Raw genomic sequence first — 10,918 nt, 5'->3', positions numbered from 1 at the left:
ATAGAGAAAAGCACAAGGGACACGGAAAGGGTAAGTAATCATAAAATAACGATGAAGTGATGAGGGACTACTTTGTACATACTCAGTATAATGTATCACTTTTGCTTGGAGGGGGGGTTAAGTAGTTAATAATTAGTGAGTCATTACTAGTTTTGTGCCCTCGCTGAGTTACTCCTTAGTTCACTAGCATTTAGTTCCTTATTCCTTCCTAATTTGTTCCCTGGTAACTACTGAAATGTTATGTACGTTATTGTAAAGTGTTATCGAAATAAAATATCTTCTTGAGGTTTGGTTCTGTAGCATTATTCGCCTCAACAGGTAAAGCAGTATTAACGGCCACCTGGGGGCAGAAGACCAACCTGTAAACATAACATTTACATATTATCGCCTTATAAGGTTGTTATGCTCACAAACAATTACCCATTCAGCAGACGCTAAACAACATCAGCATTAATTTGGAGTTGTGTTTCTGGCCTCCTGATGAATGTAAGTCCAATATTTACTCTGCTTTTAGCTCTATTTTGGTCTCTACCAACTCTTGAAGGAAATATCTGGGGCTCTAGCCACTAAATGCTCCAGCTAGCTAACTTTGTCTGTATGCTGTTTGGTGTTAGGCCAGTAGTGTACAGTGTGTTTATTAGAGATTTATTTTTATGAAAACAGCTGCCTGCAGCTACTGGAAACCAGGTTGATGTGAGACTGATCCAAAACAGGAAAGTTGTGGGCCCGAAAACCAAAACATGTAGCTCTTTAGTTTTCACATTACACATTATCTTCTGATCCTTTCTAAATAAAACCTATTCATTAATGACACTTTAAATAACACCAGAGTGTAAGACCACCATGACCCTTAAGGAAAATACACAAAAACAGGGAAAACAAAGACGAAGATGAGACTATCTTTCAGCTTTATAATATCTTTATTTCATTTTTCTTCATTGGAAAGTAGGTTTCCAGATGCCAGCATCCCTGAGAAAGTGTAAAATGCAAATCTCCGGTCAGCCCCATCAATGAGCTGAAACGGGCCAGCCAAAAGATATTCACATCTGCAAAACACAACCCTGCACAGCCACTTCTCTTTTCATTAATCACACACTGGCCAGTGCCCTCTTCCTTTCAGTGAAGTGAGCCTTTTGCTTTGCGATGAGGAGATAGTGCCTCCCTCTGCTTGGCAAACTTACTGCAGGGCATGTGCAGAGCTGAGAGCTGTCCATGGTAGTACCTTGTGAGGAGTGATATGATTGTTTATCCCTTTGCTCTTTAAAATCTGTGGATCCCAGGAGAGGGAGAGCGCTTTGGTGAACAGGCTTATTGGCATCATGCCAGCTAGAAACATGTAGGCGAGTAGTTAAAAATAAAATAAAAGGGTTATAATAGCATTGAAACAAACTAATAAACACAAACTATCAACTAATCCCCTATAATCCGCCTTTCATAATCTTTCTATGAGGTCTGTAGACAGAGAGCATTGCTACCATTTTTACCGGTGTTACAGTTACTCTGGAAGTCTGTGACAATCAGAACTTCTCATCAGAATCATTCACAATGCCACATACTCCCAAATCCTACCAGTAAATGCATAACAATATTCAAAAGCCATTAGCTTATGTGTGGCTAGGTGGCTGTTGAAGAATTTTCAAGGGATGGTTAACAGCATGGCAAGCCTGATCCCTTTGCGATTCCCTCCTGTTAGCCCACAGTCTGCAGGACTCCTCTCTATGCGGTCATCTCGAAGCAGCCCCTGCGGTGTGTCTGCATGTCTCTCACCCTACGGATGGACTGGATCTGGGGCTGGTGGGCTCCCCACTCGTTCCAGTGCTTGAAAGGGCCCATCTCAAACACATACTGGTAGCCACGGTAGCCTGGGTACTGGTAGCCCACCCAGCTGTGTGAGGAAGTAGAGAGAAACACACGTGAACCCCAAAGCTCTGCTTATGTTGGCCAACAGCTTTGTGTCCTTTTAGTTTTCATTTAATTCTGATGGACAGAAATGTCTTACGTTCCACCGGTGACCTGAATGCTGGCAACACGATCCTGGAAGCCGTAAGACCACAGGCTTGGAATATCCTCATCGCACACCTCCATCTTACGACCCTCGAAGTTTGGACATTCGTACAGGCAAATCTTGTGATCCTGGGCATCCTATAAGATACAAACATTAATAATATTAATAACTGTTACTGTTATTAGATTCTGGTTTACTCTCTGTCCCAGATTTTAGCCAATGAAGAAAGTCCAGTCAGGATCACTACTGAAGTACAAAAGGGGCACAAGTACTATTAGTTATTGATGGTTTGAATAGAAACATTGCTTTGCAAGCCAAGACCAAACCTCTGGGGATACACTGTTTAAAAAAAAAAAAAAGTTTTTTTTTTTTTTTTTTTTTTTGTTAAAAAATTAAAAAAAAAAAAAAGAGGCAAAAAAAAGGCAAAAAACCAAAAATACTGCCATTGGAATAAGCCTATAAATACAGATATAACTGCATCCTTAAATAGCACTTTCCCTTGTGCCAATAGAAGATGGATGAGAGGTGCAAATGGAGCTTGACAACAGTGATACAAATCAGCCCCCCCCCCCGCAGGCTGATCCCAACTCACCATTCTGACGGGCCTGACTGACATGAAGCGATCACACCTGTAGCTGTTGGACCAGGTGTCCCAGCGGGGATAGTCTCCCTTCTCCAGCATGAACATCTCACCAGTCATGTTCTGCTGCTCATAACCCACCCAGCTGCAAAGATAGATAGATAGATATATACATATTTTACTTTGGAAAAAATGATATACAGAGTTGTAACACATATTTGATGGCAGGTGTGATGACTTACGGTCCACACTCGACCCTGATGGAGCCGATTTTTTCGAAACCCTTCTCACACAGGTTACGGCACTCTCCGAACAGGTCCATCCTACGGCCTTGGAAGTTCTCATATTCATAGAGGTAGATCTGAAAGGTAAAACAAGCTGAATTAATTTGTGTAGTAGAAAAAAAAAAAGTCAATGCCTAAGTTAAGGCTTAGTTTTAGGATTAGTTGATTAAAAAACAACAACTGTAGAAGTACCTTGTGATTGCGCATTCCAATGGCAGAGTGGCTGCCAATGCTACCTTGAACACCTGAGTGGGACATGATCAGTTCTAGAGAGAGAAGAAGAAGACGCACAGAGTAAGTCACTAATTTTCACAAATCAATGTGGGGCTACTGTTTTTTTACTGCTGAAATACAATATGTAAATCAAGAGTGGTGTGTGAGCATGAGGATTCCTCTTTTTGATAAGAACTGGAAGGTTCTTTCAGTTGTGATGGGTACACTGCAAAAACTGCAATTAATGGAGGCCCTCAATTAATGTATATCCTTGTAAAGGCTTCCAATGCTGAAATGCAGCGTTTCACCCCCCTCCGTGGTTGAAAGTTTCAAGTCTGTTTCTCCCCTTACACTAATCAGAATCACTGATGGGTGTGGATGGGTGAGCACCTTTAACCACACCCAACAATGATGTCACAGTGCGCTGACAGACCTTGGAGTACCCTAGTGCATCACTGCATCAAGGTTAATGCATCAAGTTAAACCACTGTAAATGTAAAAGGTTGTTAAATTGCTCTTCAAAGTTAAAACATAATGTAAAAGAATTCCAGCTCTTTCTTTGTTTTGGACATCTTTTCTTTCATTATCTACTAAAAGAAAAACCTCTAGGCTTTTCGTTCAATTTAAATTTGAAAAGCAAGATGGAGAAAAAATAAGCAGATTTCTGCAATAATGTAAATGCAAGCATTTGTAAAACAATGCTGTTCTTTCTTTTTCTGTTTCCAGTAAAAGTGGAATATAACTGAAGTCCTCTCAATGTTTTGCTTACTTAAGTCTACCCCAACAACCTCTTAGCAACATTAATTTGATTCTTCCCCTCAAAGAGGTGTTTCCTCTGTACATTTCCCACTGATCCCTCTCCATGAGAGTAACTCATTAACAAAACACAAAAAACTAATCTATCCAAACCTGCCATGATCCAATTTTAAGGAAAAATTATTTGGCACAGCCCCTCATCTTTCTCATCCATCTTACGTCAGGATGAGCAACTGAACATGAGAGCAGCACTAAAACATAAAATCATACCCTGCTGCATTTTATGTCAATATTCCATCTACTCAGTCGAAAGTTTAGGTTTAAGAAAAGAGCCAAGCCTTGCTTGGTCCAAAGTGTGAGCAGACAGGAAAACCACAACATTCCCCTTAATATCTAATGATTCTAGCAGTTCTTACAGAGTTAGAAGACCTTAGAGTGGAAACTTACAGTTACAATCGCAGGTTGGAACGGAGCGACCTATTGAGAATGTGATGGACACAGGCGTTGCTAGTGGGGATATATATATACATTTACATCCAGGCCGAGTCTATAGAGGCCGGATTCTAACTTCTCATTGGCTGTGAGCTCTTTGGAGCACAGTGCAGGGGTCAAAGGTCACGCTGCTTATCTGTGCGCAAGTCGTGCTGACTCAGCTGCCTGTTTTGTTGTCCAGCACCATTGTGGGGGACCAGGGACAGTCACTGCCATCAGCAGAAAGTTTAGTTTTACAAACACTCACACACACACACCCACACACACACACCCACACACACACACACACACACAGTTACTTTAGTAGACACCATTCTCACGTTCTGGCCCTCACTTTCGTAGTAAATTCTTACTGTTTTCTTTATCCGTCCCTTCTGTTTTTCAAGTTTCTCTGTGATCTGTTTTGTCTTTTACCTCCATATTCTCTCTTTTTCTCTTGATCCTTGGTGCAGCTGGCCCAAGCCTTTGATCCCTGTGTGTGTAATGTGCTGACTGCAGGAGCGGCATCCATCTCTCTATTGTTTGCACAGGCGAGTGTTGGGTTCTCTTTTGCGTATTATAGTGCTGGACAGGCTGTATCCATACATACACGTCTCATACAACTCGACCGACACACTCATGTCATATGCACACATGCATTTGTGCATGCACACCTACAGAGTATTAACTTTTTATGACTTGTGAAAACAGATACAAAACATTTGACCAAAACACCACAGACACATTAAATGTCTTCTGTAAGCAAAACGAAAGATTCACATTTAGTCTGACTGCTTTCTATTACAGTAAATCATTTTAATTGTTGGGTGTATGAGCATTTGCCGATGGATCTCTCACACCAGTGGCACAATGATCGTAATGCTTGAAAAACTAATTAAGCAGACAGCTCTTATTAGAACATTGCTATTTGCATCTGATGTCATTTTAATGATTCTGATGCAGCTGTTAGACAGTGGTGAAAGGCCTGTGGAAAAATATTCACAGTATGAATTTATCAAAGGAATTATTAGAGCATAGAGGAAGAACCCATAGGAAATGTCATTTTTGTATTCATTTTTTTTGTACAAAATACAAAGACAATATAAACACCTTTGACATCAAAACTATTTTAGACATTTGTAAAGTAGACACGGGAAGAAGAACAGAGAGAGAGACAACTAGATCAGTTTTACTCTGATTCAAAATATTCTGCCATTCTTACTGCTCAGTTTGAGTTTATAACACAGAAGCATTTACGAAAGGCCTCCAACATGCACCCCTTCCTGCTTAACTCTAACCCTTTTTATAGTAAGACCAGGTTTGAGATGTGTTTCTGAGGCTTATGTAGACCTATATTGGTGTTATAAGTCATGCTACATTTACAGTAACAGCAACATTAATCTTTATATTGGTATTGCGAGCTTACAGCAGTTACAAAGTAACCTGGCATCAACATCCTATCTCTCATCATCTTTTTGGGTGTGACTGAAATATGCAGTAAGTTTGCTTAAACACTTAAAAAAAAAAAAAAAAACATCTATAGATGTTTCCCCTTAATTTCTCATACATTTGATACATTTGTTGAGCTTAGAAAAGTCAGCTTCATATTACACTTAAATATGAATTCAAATATATATCATATAAGTCATAACAGGGTAGTAAAACATAGATACCGAAAGTTTTGACTTTTTTTATAAATGAATGTTAAATCACAGTTTGCTGGGCGCCTGGGTAGCTCACCGTGCGCCCATAAACAGAGGCTTAGTCCTCGACGCAGCGGTCGCAGGTTCAATTCTGACCTGCGGCCATTTGCTGCATGTGGTTCCCCCTATCTCTCCCCTTTCATGTCTAAAGCTGTCCTATCTAATAAAGGCCTAAAATGGCACAAAAAAATTCTATATTACAGTTTGCTTCCAAACAAATCTCAAACAAATTGACTTACTCTGACAATTATTTCATCCCTCATAAACCCAGAGTATTAAGAGTGTATGTAGCTCTGTAAACAATAAACATTGGAGTTTTTGTCAAAACTACCAGGAGTTTAGAGTTTGGTCAGCTAGGTGAACTGACCTGTTGGGAAGCTTGTGTGAAGTGTTTGGAACTACAACGTAAATGTACTTTTGCAATATGTGTTTAGGCTAAACCTTTTACTGCCATAAAGAAGAAAAAAAACATGAAAAGAAATGATAAAGTAAGTGTCAATTGTCACTGTGTAAATATATGTGTAAGTGTGTGACTTCTTTTGTAGGCTCTGAATGTATTTCTGACTGCATGAACAGGCCTTTGCGTTCCGGTCTCTGTCCATGACTGTGTGTGTGCATGACTGAGCATGTGTGTATATAGGAGTGAGTGAAAAGGTGAAAGGACCAGAGATGTGGGGTCAGTTGACGTGGACATGGCGTGCAGATCAGCGACGGAGCTCAGCACAGTGTGGAAAGAACTCAGTAAGTACGTTATTAAAATACAAAGCAGCTTGTTTAATTAGAAAACATCTTTCATTTCATTTTCTGGATCCATAATTGGAATACAAGTACCAAAAAAGTTGAAATGATCTGTTTGTAGTCTGAAATTTCTGTTCTTTGCTTTACACTTTAACACTAAATGTGTTTTTCCTTTTACACCAGAGTCACTGGCAAGACTATCCACATGTGTGACAATGTGTTTCCTGGACTAGGCTGTGCCAGGACTTGGTCTGGCCCGCTGGTCATGGACCATTTGCAACTTGCGCTTATCTGCACTGGGCACAGTGCCCTCCATCCAGTCCCACTGCAGCGAGCTAAAGCCCAGCAGCTCAGTGTTGAACAATGACTGGAACAGCAATGTGCTGACTCCTGCCCCGACCCACAGGCCCATCTGCTTTCAGCACCAGCATGTATAAATAGGTCAATTTACTCTGGGGTGTGGACATCGTTTTTGTGGAACCCCCTGTGAGCACTGCACTGCTATTCTTTGGGGCCGGTCAGGTAAGCCCTCCATCTCAATCCATTCATCCTATAGACCTGTGCAGACCATTGTCACTTTACATTTCTGTGTCTTTTGTCTTTGTTGTTTTTGCTGAGCCACATAAATGTATAGACTGAGGTCAGACATGCACATGCATACACATACTGACCATGCATTGGGAGAACAAGCAGCATTGTGCCAACATCAACAGCTGCATCATCAAGTGTGAGCATGCAGTCAGCTTCAAGAAGGGTTTCATACCCAAACAGATGACATGCAATTGTTGATACATTATTTTTTATAGGTCAAGATTCTATCTACTGTATGAAACATGCTAACACAAAGAATATTAATAAAAGGTTTGCGTGTAAGAGGTGACAGGTTGTGTTTGAACTGTGTGATGTTTTCCTTAATAAGCCTTTAATATTGACATGGTTCTCTCTGCTCTCTACACTAAAGGTAAATCAGCATTCAGACACAGTAGCATGGCTCTGAATAACCCCACCCCACTGGGACCATGGAAGGTGAGTGTGATGTCTTTGCCATGGATGATTAACGAAAGCTGATTACATTCTTTTTGATTTCATGCCTGGCCTGATGATGTCAATGATGTGTGTGTCTGTACACACATCAGTGTGTGCGTATGGCATGTGCATACTACATGTATGCATTTGTGTCCTCTCCAGATCACAGTTTATGACCAGGAGAACTTCCAGGGGAAGCGTCTGGAGTTTACCTCAGCCTGCCAGAACATCATGGAGTGTGGCGTTGACAACATCCGCTCCCTGAAGGTGGAGTGTGGAGCGTAAGTCAAACAAAAAGCTCTGCTTAATATTTCACACGTGAGGAAACTATCTACATTAAACAGATCTACCTGTCAATACATTTATATTCAGCAACAATTGAAATGCAAAGCAGATCTAATATCTGACGATCAGTCTGTTTTACAAGTGTCCTAATGGTCCTGCATGTTGTGTACATGTGTCTGTCTGCTTGCTGGAGACAGCTGGGCAGGATATGAACACTCCAGTTTCTGTGGACAGCAGTTTGTGTTGGAGAGAGGAGAGTATCCTCACTGGGAGTCATGGAGTGGCAGCAACGCTTACCACATTGAGAGAATGATGTCCTTCCGCCCCATCTGCTCTGCTGTGAGTTTCTGTCCCACTCCAAAGGCGCCTGTTTCCCCTATATCTGACTTCTCATGTGTCGCCAGTTAAAAAGCACTACATTTTGACTCATCAAATTGACTAGCTTGGTTTCTTCTACACTATAGTGCAGTGTGATCTTATGCACTATAAGAATTTGCACTTCCCACACAAATTAGTAGGTATATGGTAAATAACTTTTTTTTTGCATCATATGCACAAAGATCCACAAGGAGTCCAAGATGGTGTTGTTTGAGAAGGAGAACTTCATGGGACGCCAGTGGGAGATAAATGATGACTACCCCTCTCTGCAGGCCATGGGCTGGGGCAACAACGAGATTGGATCTATGCAAATTCAGAGCGGCTCGTAAGTCTCAACCTCTGCACTCAGATGGATCGCTCTCTACAGGCTTCTGACGTGTGAATGCTAGCATCAACCAACATGCTACATTTAAAACTCACAATATAAGGGATCCGAATATCAGTAATATCAGTAGAGCATCAATCAAAGGATAGTGTCATTTTTTACATATCCATGAATATATTGCATTGGATCAAGAGACTTTGTACACTTTGTTTTGCTGTTATACTAACAAACTGCAGACACAGACACCTTCACTACCACCTGATCCCATTCCTCAGGGGGAAATGATGTCTTTCATTATTTATTGCAACTCGATTATGTCACTTTATTTGTGATTGTTAGTGTCTCAACAGTGTCTTATTTTACAATTATATCAGGATAAACCCCTTGAGATGTATAATTTTATATTCAAGGGCATCCCCTATTTCTGTATGGTGTATACTGTATATAGTATGTATAGTATGGCAGTATAGTGCCTAGTATTTTTTCAGGGTTTATTGAATGTTGTAGATGCACATAATATATTATATTTTATTTATTAGTATATTAGACTCTAGCCTTTTAGTAGTTTTTGTACGTACATTTTACAGTGTAACCTTTAAGGAAAAATATGGTTGACAGTAGCTCCCATTTCAGTCTTATTTACTTGACTAATCTGATTTAAATCAACTCCAACATATGTAGTTGTATGTCTTGTCAAAATGCATCCATTTATGACTACCCTAACCTGATATTGTCTCTCTACCTTTGATATTTTACTTAGTTTGAATGGAATGCGCGACATGCTTATAATGATAGTTTTTAAAGAAGCCTACAGTATTCAACTTCTGCCTTCTTCTCAAATAGTTTTGAAATGTGGTTATTTTAAATCATTAATCCCTGCTTTCCTTTGCTCCTCGTCCAGCTGGGTGTGCTACCAGTTTCCAGGTTACCGTGGTTACCAGTACATCATGGAGTGTGATCGTCATGGCGGCGAGTACAAACATTACAGAGAGTGGGGCTCCCATGCTCAGTCCTTCCAGGTGCAGTCGCTGCGTCGAATCCAGCAATGAGACCCGCTGCCTCCTCTCCCAACCTCTCACTCTTGACCTCCTCCGGCTCCTCTTCCTCCTCCCCCCTTCACCCAGTCATTCCAAGCTTTAGCCAGCTCTGTCACACCCTGATAAAGGCTGACACTTTGCTGGTGCTTCACAATCGAGATGTTTAACGCACTTTTGTTTTGTTCTGTTGCCAAATGAAAATAAAGAGAAATGATGGAAAGAATTAAGGGAAAAAACAGTCACAAGAGAAGCCCCTGACTGACGCCCCACTGAGAAAAGAAAGAGGAAATTAAAGGCCTCAGGGTGGAGATGTCACTTAGAATCATTGCTTCTCATATTTGTGGCTAAAGATGGTGCTACCAGTGATCAATAAAGAAGGGGCAACTTAAAATAAACATAAATACAAGAGTCTGCTGCTAAACTCCATGTGGTCAGTTGTGATTTATTTCCAATCTTTGCTTTTGGAAAGTTTTATGTTGCAGTACACTTACACTATGGCTTCTCCATTCATACCTTAAACACAAAAAGGGGCTCACAAGTCCACATGAAGCTTGCTCTAAAACTGAGTAGTGTAATTATTCTATTGCCTGGTGTAGTAATTTTAGGAAGTCTTAAAATATGCAGTTTGAGATATGAAAATAATGCACACATAAACATGACCAACATGTAGTCAGTGCTACTAGTTAATTATTGGAAATCATGCGCATTGTGAGCATATCATCCTCTGGCATCTTTGTAACAGAGGATAAGCTCTTAAATACTTACATCAGCAAAAAGCACACATTTTTTTAAATGCAAACAAGTTTGATTTATTGTGTTTGGCTGGTTGCTCTACCTATACACACAATAAGAACCATTGCATACTGATAATAGTTAATAGCATAACAGCATTGATAAGAAAACCACAGAGTGAAATTTATTTTCCCTCTGTGGACTCTAAGGGAAAATAAATGTTCTAACTGCTCTTTCCCTAAAGAAAACATTAAGGCTCTAAAGCTTAGATCCTTAATGTTTTCTTTAGGGAAAGAGCAGTTTTTGACTCAGTAATCTTTAAATTGGACCAAAACTCAGATCCTCCTAAGATAAAGAGTTGCAGACCTTCTGCTACATTGCGAGC

General features: G+C 40.4%; 2 protein-coding genes across 2 annotated transcripts; one reads left to right on the top strand and one right to left on the bottom strand.

The window, feature by feature from the left end:
- Positions 1–901: 901 nt before the first annotated feature.
- Positions 902–4,368, bottom strand: crybb1l3 (crystallin, beta B1, like 3). The gene is made up of 6 exons (XM_039821399.1): positions 4,286–4,368; positions 3,062–3,135; positions 2,828–2,946; positions 2,598–2,730; positions 2,000–2,142; positions 902–1,885 (listed from the first exon to the last, which is right to left on the bottom strand). The coding sequence occupies exons 2-6, from the start codon at positions 3,125–3,127 to the stop codon at positions 1,717–1,719; spliced, it is 630 nt and encodes a 209-aa protein (XP_039677333.1). The 5' UTR covers positions 3,128–3,135; positions 4,286–4,368; the 3' UTR covers positions 902–1,716.
- Positions 4,369–7,205: 2,837 nt separating this feature from the next.
- On the top strand, positions 7,206–10,222 carry cryba1a (crystallin, beta A1a). Its single transcript, XM_039819018.1, has 6 exons — positions 7,206–7,272; positions 7,712–7,776; positions 7,939–8,057; positions 8,259–8,400; positions 8,622–8,764; positions 9,666–10,222. Exons 2-6 carry the CDS (start codon positions 7,738–7,740, stop codon positions 9,811–9,813), a joined length of 591 nt encoding a protein of 196 aa, XP_039674952.1. The 5' UTR covers positions 7,206–7,272; positions 7,712–7,737; the 3' UTR covers positions 9,814–10,222.
- Positions 10,223–10,918: the final 696 nt, after the last annotated feature.

This window comes from Perca fluviatilis, chromosome 2, assembly GCF_010015445.1.
Source record: "Perca fluviatilis chromosome 2, GENO_Pfluv_1.0, whole genome shotgun sequence".
In the NCBI taxonomy this organism is placed as follows: Eukaryota; Metazoa; Chordata; class Actinopteri; order Perciformes; family Percidae; genus Perca; species Perca fluviatilis.
The sequence above is the reverse complement of the archived record's forward strand: the minus strand, read 5'-3'. Positions and strand labels throughout refer to the sequence as shown.

Coding starts and splice junctions, on each gene's coding strand:
- crybb1l3 (XM_039821399.1), bottom strand. CDS start 3,127: ATGTCCCACTCAGGTGTTCAAGGTAGCATTGGCAGCCACTCTGCCATT. Junction 2,947..3,061: donor TTGGAATGCGCAATCACAAG/GTACTTCTACAG, acceptor TTTACCTTTCAG/ATCTACCTCTATGAATATGA. Junction 1,886..1,999: donor ATTCAGGTCACCGGTGGAAC/GTAAGACATTTC, acceptor TTCCTCACACAG/CTGGGTGGGCTACCAGTACC.
- cryba1a (XM_039819018.1), top strand. CDS start 7,738: ATGGCTCTGAATAACCCCACCCCACTGGGACCATGGAAG. Junction 7,777..7,938: donor CCCCACTGGGACCATGGAAG/GTGAGTGTGATG, acceptor TGTCCTCTCCAG/ATCACAGTTTATGACCAGGA. Junction 8,765..9,665: donor ATGCAAATTCAGAGCGGCTC/GTAAGTCTCAAC, acceptor CTCCTCGTCCAG/CTGGGTGTGCTACCAGTTTC.